Source organism: Anolis sagrei, chromosome 1, assembly GCF_037176765.1.
Source record: "Anolis sagrei isolate rAnoSag1 chromosome 1, rAnoSag1.mat, whole genome shotgun sequence".
NCBI classification, from domain to species: Eukaryota; Metazoa; Chordata; class Lepidosauria; order Squamata; family Dactyloidae; genus Anolis; species Anolis sagrei.
Window position 1 is genome coordinate 189,395,901 of NC_090021.1, and position 12,794 is coordinate 189,408,694.

Here is a 12,794-nt window from a genome sequence, read left to right on the forward strand (position 1 = left end):
CCAAAACTGGGTCTGTGTTACTCACTTAGGCCATCCCTTGTTCTCCAAGTATTATGGCCTTCCAAGTATAGTGTTTTGGTGGTGGGTACGTAGGTGACTGTGAAGCCCTATTCATGATCCGCATGTTCTTCCACAGTGAGGACATCGGTTTCCAGGTGGAAGGCGGTCCTGGTCAGGCCTGTGTGCACCATGCATGCTGAGAGAGGCGTTTAATGTTGTGGTAAATGCATCTCCCCAAGCTGAGAAGCATTGGTGGTTGAGTCTTACTTTCAACTGGTTGTTTCAAAAGAAGAAACTACACTTTTCCTTGTTCACTAATTTAAGAAATCTGAAGGCCCTCTTGGATAACTGCTAACATAAGTCCCTTAGCCTATTGCTCAGGTATCTGCTAATAAGCTCCTTTGACAGCAAATGAAATGGAAGGTGTCTACATTGAACTGTATAGGTCAAATACAATGTTTCAGTCTCTGCTATGATCATATAATCTGGCTTTTTGTACCATCTTAATCAATTTTACTCTATAAATAGCATCTGGATGACAGCAAATATTAAAAATACCCAAGGAGTTGGAGCCAGTTGTGTCTTTCTCCAAACTGGTGTACCAGAGTGTCTTCTAACCCTCCAGAGCACAATTTAAGCGGATTTAAAGGAGTACATGTGAATGGAGGAATTGATAAAAATCACCTCTATGACACCTTATTATTAACCCCAGCATTCAAGAATTCAAGTTGGCTCACAAAAATGATAAAACAAGCAACAGAAAAAGAAGATAAAACCCAATAAGTAAGTTGAAACACAAGTAAGCAGTTTCTCGTATTAAAATGTCATTACATTTTTAAAAGAGTGAAAGTATTTTAAAATATAATAATAAAGTTAAAAAATACAGTGCACATACTCCATAAAAAGGACTCCCGGCATCCAAATAGTCTTTATATGCCAGGTTGAACAGAAGGTCTTTCTGTGCCAGTAAAATGCAAAGGGTGCTAAGGGGGAAGAGGGTTCAACCGAGCCTCTGATGGAAGGGAATTTCAAAGTCTGGCAGCAGCTACCAAGAAGGATCTCTTACCATAGTGATAGGACCGAGAGAAAACCTTCTCCCAAGGATCTTAAGACTCTGCCAGGTTCTTGTACTGTGGTGCTGGAGGAAAATTCTGGGAGTGCATAGGACTGCAAGAAGATCAAACCAGTCCATACCCCAAAAAATAATGTCCGGCTGCTCACTGGAGGGAAGCATATTAGAGGCAAAGATGAAGTACTTTGGTCACATAATTAGAAGACAGAAAAGCTTGGAGAAGATAATGGTGCTGGGGAAAATGGAAGAAAAAAGGAAGAGGGGCCAACCAAGGGCAAGATGGATGGTTGTTATCCTGGAAGTGAATGACTTGACCTAGAAGGAGCTGGGGGTGGCGACGGCCAACAGGGAGCTCTGGCGTGGGCTGGTCCATGAGGTCACAAAGAGTCGAAAATGACTGAATGAATAAACAGCAACATGGTCTTTCAGATAATCTGAACTTAAGCTATATAGGTCATAACCAGTATGCTGAATTATTCCCAAGAATGATTATGTGGGAAGCCACTGAGACTGTTTTACCAGGTGAGTTATATGCTTTCTTTCACTGGCCCTCAACACATTCTGGCCATCACAGCTTTGGACTCTTTGAAATTTCTGAAGACTTTCCAAGGACAGCCCCATACATGGTGAAGCCTATGCCCAAGCCACACTTTTCTTTCACAAACAGAAAGATATTGATGATTCATCTTCTCCAAAGGAGGGCACACACTTCAATCTTACATCACTCTTTAGTATTATACTCTTCACAGTATGAGTTAGTGTATCGTACTAAAGCCCAAACAATGGCTGGCAAACATCAAGATGATTCGTGACACCTCGTATTATCTGAACAAATGAATCTCAATGAAGGATTTTTTCCAGAGTTATATTAGTAGCCGTAGGTGAACTATTTTCAGCAAAGAAATGTCAAACATTCTGAGATCAAACATAACATTGAACAATAACCATGATGAGAGACAAGGCCTTCTCTGTGGTGTCCCCTCAGCTGTGGATCTCCCTCCTTTATGAGATTAGATCTGCCCCATCCCTCCTGATCTTCTGGAAGAAACTCAAATCCTGGCTGTGGGATCAAGTGTTTGCAGAACAGACTGATTTACTGATGAAGATAAGGTTTTAGTGGACCGCAATGGACTGATTTGGAAGATGATTTAAACTGGCAATCTGTTTTAATGTATATTTATAATTGCTTTTAATGTATGCTAATTGTATTTTATGTTATGCTATTATACTGTGTCGGCATTGAATAGTTGCCTGTTGGAAGCCATCCCGAGTCCCTCTCTGGAGGTTGAGAAGGATGGGATATAAATATTTTAAATAAATAAATAATGCCATACAATACATGATCAATTCTTTTTTGGGCTTGTGGATTGACAGTTGGACAGTTGCATTTTGTAGCAACGGGTTTGTTCATAGGGAGGCCAAATAACTGTTTGTCTTGATGGATCCTAGCAGGGTCCGTTATTGAGTGGATGGTTCTTGTTCACCTAAGTCTCTATTAGCATCCCATATTTTTTTTTCTTTTTCCTTCCCCAATTTTCTTATATCGTAAGCCATGAACTGTCTAGCAACCTCAGATACAATGACTGCTTCCCACACAACCATATTTTCTGAACCCACTGGTCTCTTTTGCCTCGGCATAGTCTTTTCCCGTTCCAAAATTGGCATTGTCAATCAGGCAAACAGGTGGCCAATGCCATAAAGAGGCTCCCTATCTCCCTGGCCCTTGGGTTTGGGAAGCCAATCAGCAATGACCCTGCGAGTGACGGAGACAAACCTGTCAGCAGATCTGGGGTATAAAAAGTAAAACAACCCTGTTAGCACTTCTGAGCAGTCGTGCATTCCCAGCCTCGCCTCGGGTGTAGGGATTGCAAGAAAAGCAAAACTACACCGTCCCAGCTGTGTAGTTTTGTTTTTTATGGTTAGAGGCTCAACCATTCTCATGGTGGGATTGTTTAAAATCATACTCTGGATAAGGACGTCGTTTAAGGAACATCCGCTTGGGCTAAGCCCACTCCTGTTAGGCACTCTTGTGAAATCAGGTTAGTAAGATGTCTGCAATGATTGCGTTGTATTTCTTTGTGGAGCAAACCATGGGGAGTTGGGGACCTTTTGCATGCAACTAAGGGATATCTAGTAGATGTTATGAGGAAGCAGTGGTAAAAACTTGAGTCTCTTCATTGCTCTTTTAAACTGAGGTGTAGTTTGTCCATTACACAAATGCTGCCTTGTTGACTGTGAATGTTGAGGTGCTTGAAATACTGGGCTAATAATTCTTTAAATGGGCTTGTGGGTGAGAAGTTATTTCAAACTGCAGATCTTTTAAAAATCTGTTTGAATGTCTGTTTAACTTTCCACGTTTCCAGAGGGAGCTCAAGGTTATATTACTTACAGATAAACGAGACGGTCCCAGAATAGCTCTGACAAAAAGGCACATGGTATTGGCTAGGCGCTGATGACTTTTTAAGGGAATCAGCTGCCGGGGTATCCATTACTCTGCAGCTCTGGACCACTTGCCTACTGTCAATCAAACCTGGGATGGTTGGTTATTTTTGGAATGTGACATTTCAGAAGCATACCTCTTAAATACTAATAATACAAAAGCCTTATAAGATCACAATTTGGATAACAGGAAACTGTATTTGTATCTATGTAAAGCACACACAATATATAATTAAAATCCATTCTGGATGTTGGTTTTGATGGTGTTCGCTTTGATTTTATTTTTGTTGGCAACTAATGTTGCAGATAATGCAAGGTTTTTCCAATTTACATTTTAAATGTGATACAATATCTTCAGTTTAATATGAAGTGCTGAAATGAATTCATGTAAAACCATTCACTTGCTACACCTGGAACTGGATAATAATTTGAGAAGCAATTCATATTGGTTCTTTTTCAAAGCTAACACCATAGCTTGTGCTTTCAGCTAAAATATTATTATTAATTAATTATTATTATTATTATTATTATTATTATTAAACTTTATTTGTACCCCGCTAGCATCTCCCGAAGGATTCGATGCGGCTTACACATCTCAGCCATATTATTTTGATGCTGTTTACAATTGTGATTGTTTTTATATTTTATCTGATGTTTTTAATTATTGTGTTCTATTTGCAATTGTTGGGCTTGTCCTTTGTAAGCCACCCCAAGTCCCCTTGGGGAGATGGTTGGTGGGGTATAAAAATAAGGTTATTACTATATTATTATAAATCATTTTTCTTATTTTGTCATGGCTTGATTCGACTTGCTGGACTTTCTGGACTTACAACCAAATAAAAATATTTAAGATCACCATCAAAACCAAAAGATTAAAAAAAAAGATTTCAATAAAATATTATTATTATTATTAGTAGTAGTAGTAGTAGTAGTAGTAATAGTAGTAGTAGCAGTAGTATTTCTGGTATTTATATACCATCTCTTCTCTACCCCAAAGAGGGGACTCAGGATGGCTTACATCGGCAGCAATTCGATGCCATTACATGAACAATTAATACAATAACCATTAAACAAACCATTAAAATACATAAAATACATAAGCCATTAATTAAACAATATAAAAACATTTGTTACCAATATAAAAGTGGCCCTTCCATGCAGCCCTATATCCCAGGATATCAAGGCAGAAAATCCCACATTATCTGAGTGTGGACTCAGATAACCCAGTGCAAAGCAGTTATTGTGGGATTTTCTGCCTTGATATTCTGGGACATAGGGCTGTGTGGAAGGGCCCAAAGAGACTGGAATCCTTTCTGTCGGTCTCTCCAACTATCCTCCTGTGGCAAATGTCAAGGATATCTGTACACTGGCATGTTTGTTTGATAGCTTCAATTAGTCAAGTCAACATAATGGGATGTTACAACTAAGGTGATAGGTATCTCCATATTAAGAAATATGTCCCTGCAGTGATTTTATGAATATGAACTTTTGCCACATATTTTGGCAAAGACTAGGCGCATTGTGTTATGCTAACAAACATTTCAACAAGTTGGCAGGAGGGGGTTCTTCCCAGATTTTGCATCTCCCTGCAGTTGTTTAAACCATCAGTGTCAGTTGTTATCTTATAGCCTGTCTCACATTTCAATGCTGACTCCCTCTACCCACCCCCTGCCCCAACCTAGGTTCAACTGCTTCACTTCTTTGCCTTTACATTTTGTCCCCCTGCCTTGCATATTAAGAGAAAACTACTTATGCTACATTACTATATTAGAGACAATGGGTGTCACAGGAATGATAATTTCACTGCATAGCACTCCCTAAAATGCTGCTTTTAGAAAAATTAAGCCAAGCAAGAGACAGGTCCAATGCAATTACAGTAAATCACTCCATTTGAAGTACTCTGCATGGAGAGTCACTTGGCTTCATTACATTAATGGGTTTAAACAGACTGGCATCTCACATAAAGTTTTTGTTTCCGTCTTTCTTTCCAGAGTGCCCGTAAAGATGACGACAAAAGCACCAACGTTTACGCAGCCGTTACAAAGTGTTGTGGCACTGGAGGGTAGTGCCGCAACCTTTGAGGCTCACATTAGTGGTAAGACTTCCATCTGATTCTACCTTCCTTATTCATTTTGCCAATATTTCCAGATGTTTTCAGTGCTATAGGCAATTTAGGGGCGTATCAACAACAATAACTTGGGGAGATGAAAGTCTTCTTCTGTTCTTCTTTTGGTCTCTCACCCAGAAAGGTGGTGGTTTTCTGAGCATTTTAGGAAAGCCCTAAGGGGCAGCAGCAATACTGTTTCCTAGCCTCTTATCTCCAGTCATTGATCAGAGATAAGAACAAATCAAGGCCCCTTCCACACAGCTAAATAAAATCCCCCATTTTCTGCTTTGAACTGGAATATATAGCAGTGCGGACTCAGATAACCCAGTTCAAAGCAGATATTGTGGGATTTTCTGCCTTGATATTCTGATATATGTGGAAGAGTCACAAATCTGCTTCATCTGCATTCTAAAGACACCGCACAATCCCTCCATAAAGCTGTCAATCTATAACAAGAGTATAAACAATTCAAGACTTCTGAGGCCCTTTCTACACTGTCCTTATGTCCCAGGATGTGATCTCAGGTTATCTGCTTTGAACTGGATTATATGAGTCTCCACTTCCTTATAATCTGGGATAAGCAGATAATCTGGGATAATCAGATCATCTGGGATCAGTTCCTGGGATATAGGACAGTGAAGAAAAGGCCAATATGTCAAGTCTGAAAGTATCTTTAAAATGATGGCAATGTTAAAAGGTTCTCAGTTGTCAAAGTGGGCTGAAGCGACCAGGCTCAGAATGAGTTGTCTCCACAATACAAAAAATTCATACCCATTTCCACCCGGTGGCGCATTGGGTTAAACCCTTGTGCCAGCAGAACTGCTGACCGAAAGGTCGGCAGTTCGAATCTGGAGAGTGGGGTGAGCTTTAGTCTGTCAGCTCCAGCTACCCATGCGGGGACATGACAGAAGCTTCACACAGGATGGTGAAACATCCGGGCGTCCCCTGGGCAACGTCCATGCAGACGACCAATTCTCTCACACCAGAAGCCACTTGCAGTTTCTCAAGTTGCTCCTGACATGGAAAAAAAACCCTCTGGTGCTGTAAAAATACACAACGTAGGACCATATTAACAATGAAAGAGCTTATTGTAGGCTTTAATGCTCACTTCTTTAAAAAGTCAAATCTTGCTTTACAATTAACAGGGAAAATTATGATTTTCTAGTGTGTCCATCTGGATCAGAGTGGCAGAACTGATTAATGGGATATGTGTTGACTTTTTGACCAAAAATGTGTAGATTAGGACACTCACCCCTGAAAAGGAAATATAAACTTTGGGCCCTTCCACACAGCCCTATATCCCAGGATATCAAAGCAGAAATCCCCAAATATCTGCTTTGAACTGGGTTATCTGAGTCCACACTCAGATAATATGGGATTTTCTGCCTTGATATCCCTGGATATAGGGCTGAGTGGAAGGGCGCTAGGTCTTTCTCCTTGGGGCCACTGCAGCACCTCTGCTGCCTTCGTTGCCAAGCAGAGCCCAGCTGATGAAGTCACTTGCTCTAATGTCAGAACAGGGCCACAAACCATGAGATCAATGGGGAAGAGGACAGCCTGATCTAGCCTATAACCTTGATACCACTGGACTTGGCCGGGGAGCAGGTAGTGACCCCAAGAAAATGGAGGAAAAAAGCAGCCAAAATCAGAAATTAGGTAGTCTAAATATGTGACAATGTCAGTGCAGTATATTACAAATAGCACTCCTTCTACACTGCCCTGTATCCCAGGATCTGATCCCAGCTTATCTGCTTTAAACTGGATTATCTGAGTTTTCACCGCCAGATAAACTGGGATAAGAAAATAATCTGGGATCAGATCCTGGGATATAGGGGCGGTGTGGTGCTAAGTGGAAGGAATCGGAGCAGCTCTCGGGCAGAATATTCTAATGTATTGTCGAAGGCTTTCATGGCCGGAATCATTGGGTTGTTTTAGGTTTTTCGGGCTGTATGGCCATTCTCTCCTGATGTTTCACCTGCATCTGTGGCAGACATCCTCAGACGTTGTGAGGTCTCTTGGAAACTAGGAAAATTGGTTTTATATGTCTGTGGAAAGTCTAAGGTGGGAGAAAGACAAGGGCACCTCTGAGGATGCTTGCCACAGATGCAGGCTAAATGTCAGGAGAGAATGCTTCTAGAACATGGCCATACTGCCCAAAAAACCTACAATAACCCAGAATATTCTAAATTGCAGCTGGATTTTTTTGCTGGTGTAGATGACCCTTAAATCACATGGGGAGATAGTATATTTACACAGTACCCACTGCACAAGCAGACAAAGGCAAAATCGCATTTCTCATACATAATTGCTTGCCATACTATATATATGTGTGCAGTGTATGCATATGTTCCCCTGAGAAGTCTTGTTAAACACTTGGAAATGTTTGCACAGTTATACATTTTTTAAAATTTGTCTCATTGGTAACATTTGCGTTGAAGCTTGTGATAATGTACATTATTACGGTCTATTTCACTTAGGATAACCTGCTTATTCTGATAACCCATGGGTGCTCTTAATATTATGCTGTACAACATCATATAGTGTGCTTGAATGAAATATATATTAATATAAGCTATTGCCAAAGGATTTCACAAGTCCTCTCCTTTTCTGTGAGTAAAGCATAGCAGATAGTAAGTCATTATCTACAAGCCCTTTTAAAAATCCACTTAAAATCCGGTGTCTGCCTCCTGCAGAATCTGGGGGTTTGTAGTTTAGGGAGGAACCTTTAACAGCCCCTCTAAACTACAAACCCCAGAATTCTGCAGGAGGCAGAAACTGGATTTAAAGTGGATTCATTTTCTAGTGTGAACAGATTTACATGGGGGTAAATCCCAGTGAAAGGAGCCCAGAGTGGCGAAGTGGGTTAAAGCGCTGAGCTGCTGAGCTTGTTGACTGAAAGGTCGCAGGTTCAAATCCGGGAAGCGGCATGAGCTTCTGCAGTCAGCCCCAGCTTCTGCCAACTCCCTCTGTTAGGCCGAGCTTCTGCCAACCTAGCAGTTCAAAAACATGCAAATGTGAGTATATCAATAGGTACCGCTCCCGCGGGAAGGTAACGGCGCTCCATGCAGTCATGCTGGCCACATGACCTTGGAGGTGTCTACAGACAATGCTGGCTCTTTGGCTTAGAAATGGAGATGAGCACCACACCCCAGAGTCAGACACAACTGGACTTAATGTCAGGGGAAAACCTTTAACTTAAGTCCCAGTGAAATCTTAGAGATGTCCTTCTGAGTATTTAGTGCTGTGAGAGTTTAGCCTCATCCGAACAGACACAAAAGAAACCAGGCCCTTGTTGACATGCATCAATTTCATGCCGAATTAGTCTGGGTCAGTAGCCTAATGGTTACACTTCAATTAGTAAGAGAGATCCTTAGTTTCAAATGATCACTTACACCCCTGCTACACTGCCAAATAAAATCCAGATTATCTGCTTTGAACTGGATTATCGGGCAGTGTAGACTCATATAATCCAGTTCAAAGCAGATAATCTGGATTATATGGCAGTGTAGAAGGGGGCTCAGACAAGAATGAATTATTTTCCAGCTGTTGTTCTTTCTTTTCCTAACTCACTTAGGGGGATTGTTGCAGGAATAGAAGTCACTAGATGCTAGATTAAGAGTCAGCTGTTGTAATTCCTCTGCTTGATCCCCAATGGCAAGCCATTTCCATCAGTCTCCCATTAGATGAACAATGGATAAAAGAAATACTCACTTCATTACACTAGAGAATGAATCCATTTTAAATATGGTTCCTGCATCTTGCAGAATTCTGGGGTTTGTAGTTTAGGGAGGAGGCTTTAATAGCCCCTCTAAACTACAAACCCCAGAATTCTGCAGGAGGCACAAAACCAGATTTAAAGTGGATTCATTCTCTAGTGTGATGAGGTCTAGGAGAGAAATTGAGGTTGTGATGCTCTACTTCTGTATTTTTTCTCAGGACCCTTCCAGACAGGCCCTGTATCCCAGAGTTTGATCCCAGGTTTTCTGTTTATCCCAGTTTATCTGGCACTGCAAACTCATATAGTCCAGTTTAAAGCAGAAAACCTGGTTAATGGTTCCTGGGATATAGGGCCTGTCTGGAAAGGCCCTTGGAGCAATTGTACAGGAAACTACACACAGTCCTATATCCCAGAATATCAAGGCAGGAAATCAGACATTATCTGAGTGTGGACTCAGATCACCCAGTTCAAAGCAGATATTGTGGGATTTTCTGCCTTGATATTCTGGGATAGAAGGCCATGTGGAAGGGCCCTGGGTTATCTGTGTCCACACTGCCATGTATTCCAGTTCAACGCAGATACTGTGGGATTTTATTCAGCTGTGTGGAAAGGGCCCAAGTTAGCCTGTTCCTGCAGGTGCCATGTATTAAAGGAGTACAAATCAGCACTAAATTGACTTAAATGAAGGCAGCTGAACTAATTTATAGACCAGGATTATAAAGTGCAATCCTAAAAGATATAAACCATTAGGAATTCAATCACTGAATCCCATAAATATGAATATTAAAGGATATTAACCAACTTAATGTGAATATATTAAGAGATATTCAGAAGCAGCCATAATTTGAAGACTCTCTACTTCATCCCATTAGATAAAAATATCCACTTTAAATCCAGTTTCTGCCTCCTGAAGAATTCTGGGATTTGTAGTTTAGCGAGGCTGTTAAAGGCCCCTCCCTAAACTACAAACCTCCGAATTCTGCAGGAGGAAGATACTGGATTTTAAGTGGATTTTTTTCTCTAGTGTGATGAAGTTATCTGTCCTTTTAGGCAGAGCTAGGAACAGGTTTTGTTTTTTGGACAACTCACAGAACCCTATGCTCACACTGGCTAGGCAATTCGGTGGGATAGGGTCCCAAAATGTAACTTTTATAAGCTCGACATGTCAAGCCTTATTTTAATGTGGTGCCTCAGGGTAGTTACAGCAGGGCCTATTTTAAGTGTGATTCAACTTCTGCTGGGCAAAATGATATCATACTGCAGTTTATGGCCACATGTTTTGAAGATGATGTCCTGGATACAGAGGACACTATGGAAATATGCCATAGCTCCGAGTATGGAACAGTAGTGGTTATTACGCATATAGACCGTAAATGCATGGACATGCACACGCATTCCAGAACGAAGCCAGGATACATGGGCAATGAGCACATTTTAAAATTAATGTCAGTTACCCTATATGTAAGCTCAACAAAAATAGAAATAGAATTCAGCATATAATTGTATAAACTTGTTATATTGTTCAAATTCACAGTAATCACAAACAATATTATATGGTTTTTTATACAATCACTCTGAAATGGTATCAACTTATGCCGAGTTGAATATGAATCAGCCGTCCACATATATGCACATGTCTATTTTATTTATTTATTTAAAACTTCTATATATTCTTTACCTCCATGGAGGGACTCAGATTGGCCAACAGCAGAAATTCAATGCACAAATATATCTAAAAAATCATAAAATCATAATAAGTTAAAATACAGACAGAATAAATACATATAAGCCAAATCGCCAAGATAGAATCAAGTTCAACTCAGTCCGCAAATGTGGTCAATAACTATTAGGTTATTGCTGGACTCAACCAATTATTCTGGGAATGCTTTGTCCCGGAGCCAGGATTTCACTAACTTTCTAAAGATCAGGAGGGAAGGGGCAGATCTGATCTCCTACGGGAGAGAGTTCCACAGCCAAGGGGCCACCACTGAGAAGGCTGTCTCTCGTCCCCACCAGACACGATTGCGAATGTGGCGGGACCGAGAGCAGGGCCCTTCCAGAAGATCTTAACAACCTTGATGGTTCATAGGGGAGAATACATTTGGACAGGTAAACTGGGCCGGAACCGTTCAGGGTTTTGTAGGTTAACACCAGCACTTTGAATTGTGCTCAGAAGCTTATTGGCAGCCAGTGGAGCTGACACAACAGAGGAGTTGTGCGCTCCCTGTACCCTGCTCTGTATGTCTAGAAATGTTAGTCAAAAAAAAAATCAACTAAAAAATCTGGGTCAACATATCCAAGGTCAATATGAGTAGGTAAAGATAAAGGTTTCCCCTAACATTAAGTCTAGTCCTGTCCGACTCCAGTGGGTGGTGCTCATCTCCATTTCTAAGCAGAAGAGTCGGCATTGTCCATAGACATCTCCAAGGTCATGTGGCCAGCATGACTGCATGGAGCACCGTTGCCTTCCCACCAAAGTGGTACCTATTGATCTACTCACATTGCATGTTTTCAAAATGCTAGGTTGGCAGAAGCTGGGCCTAACAGCGGGAGCTCACCCTGCTCCTCGGATTTCTACCGCCAACCTTTCGGTTAGGAAGTTCAGCAGCTCAGCGGTTTAACCCGCTAGGCACCTGTCAATATGAGTAGTTATCAAAAAAGGAACCACATCCTTCTTTGAGTACAGGGGCAAAGATTAAGAGCTTAGTCTGTCCTGGGAGAACCTAGAAGAGGCATTGAATCCCTGTGGCCTCTTCATTTCTGGCTTTTTTGAATGCCTAAGACATGGAAAGGGCAGTGCCAGGGACAGCTGGCCCCCTGGCGTAGCATTGCTGTTTTCCCCTCGACTTCTCCACGGGTCATCAGTTTTGGCCCCAGACCTGACCTTGAATTCTACGTTAGGTCAACTTATACATGAGTAAGTATACATGGTGCTTCAAAAACTATTTTACACATCTATCATTAATTTTATGTATTTTAACCAAAAAGAAATCACCAAAAAAGATGGAAAACATGTGCAAAAGAAAATGTGGCAATTGACTGAGCTTGAAAAATGGCCTCTGGCAGTTGTCCACTCCAGAATTAGAACATGACTGAGCAGGCAAGTCCTGGAATGTTCCACCCAGGACTTTGTGGCCAAGCAATATCAGAGTGTGGTCAAAATGCAGAAGTTATGACTGAGAAAGGACTGCGGGCCCTTCCACACAGCCCTATATCCCTGAATATCGTGGTAGGAAATCCCTCATTATCTGAGTGTGGACTCAGATAATCCACTTCAAAGCAGATATTATGGGATTTCCTTCCTTGGTATTCTGGGATATAGGGCTCTCCCATACAAACGAGGGGAGTTTACAGCAGCTTGCTTTTGCCTGATCCTACTGGGAAGGGAAGATCCCACCCCTCTCCAATGCTGAGTTTGTTGAGTGCAAACTATTTTGCCATTTTAAACTTGGTTTATA

General features: G+C 41.3%; 1 protein-coding gene across 1 annotated transcript in view; it reads left to right on the forward strand.

Moving 5' to 3' along the window:
- Positions 1-2,908: 2,908 nt before the first annotated feature.
- Positions 2,909-12,794, forward strand: part of TTN (titin) — a 303,381-nt gene continuing 293,495 nt past the window's right edge. The window contains exons 1-2 of the mRNA XM_067471246.1: positions 2,909-3,111; positions 5,503-5,606. Of these exons, the coding sequence (XP_067327347.1) occupies positions 5,516-5,606 (91 nt within the window). The 5' untranslated portion in view covers positions 2,909-3,111; positions 5,503-5,515. The remainder of the gene's footprint in view (positions 3,112-5,502; positions 5,607-12,794) is intronic.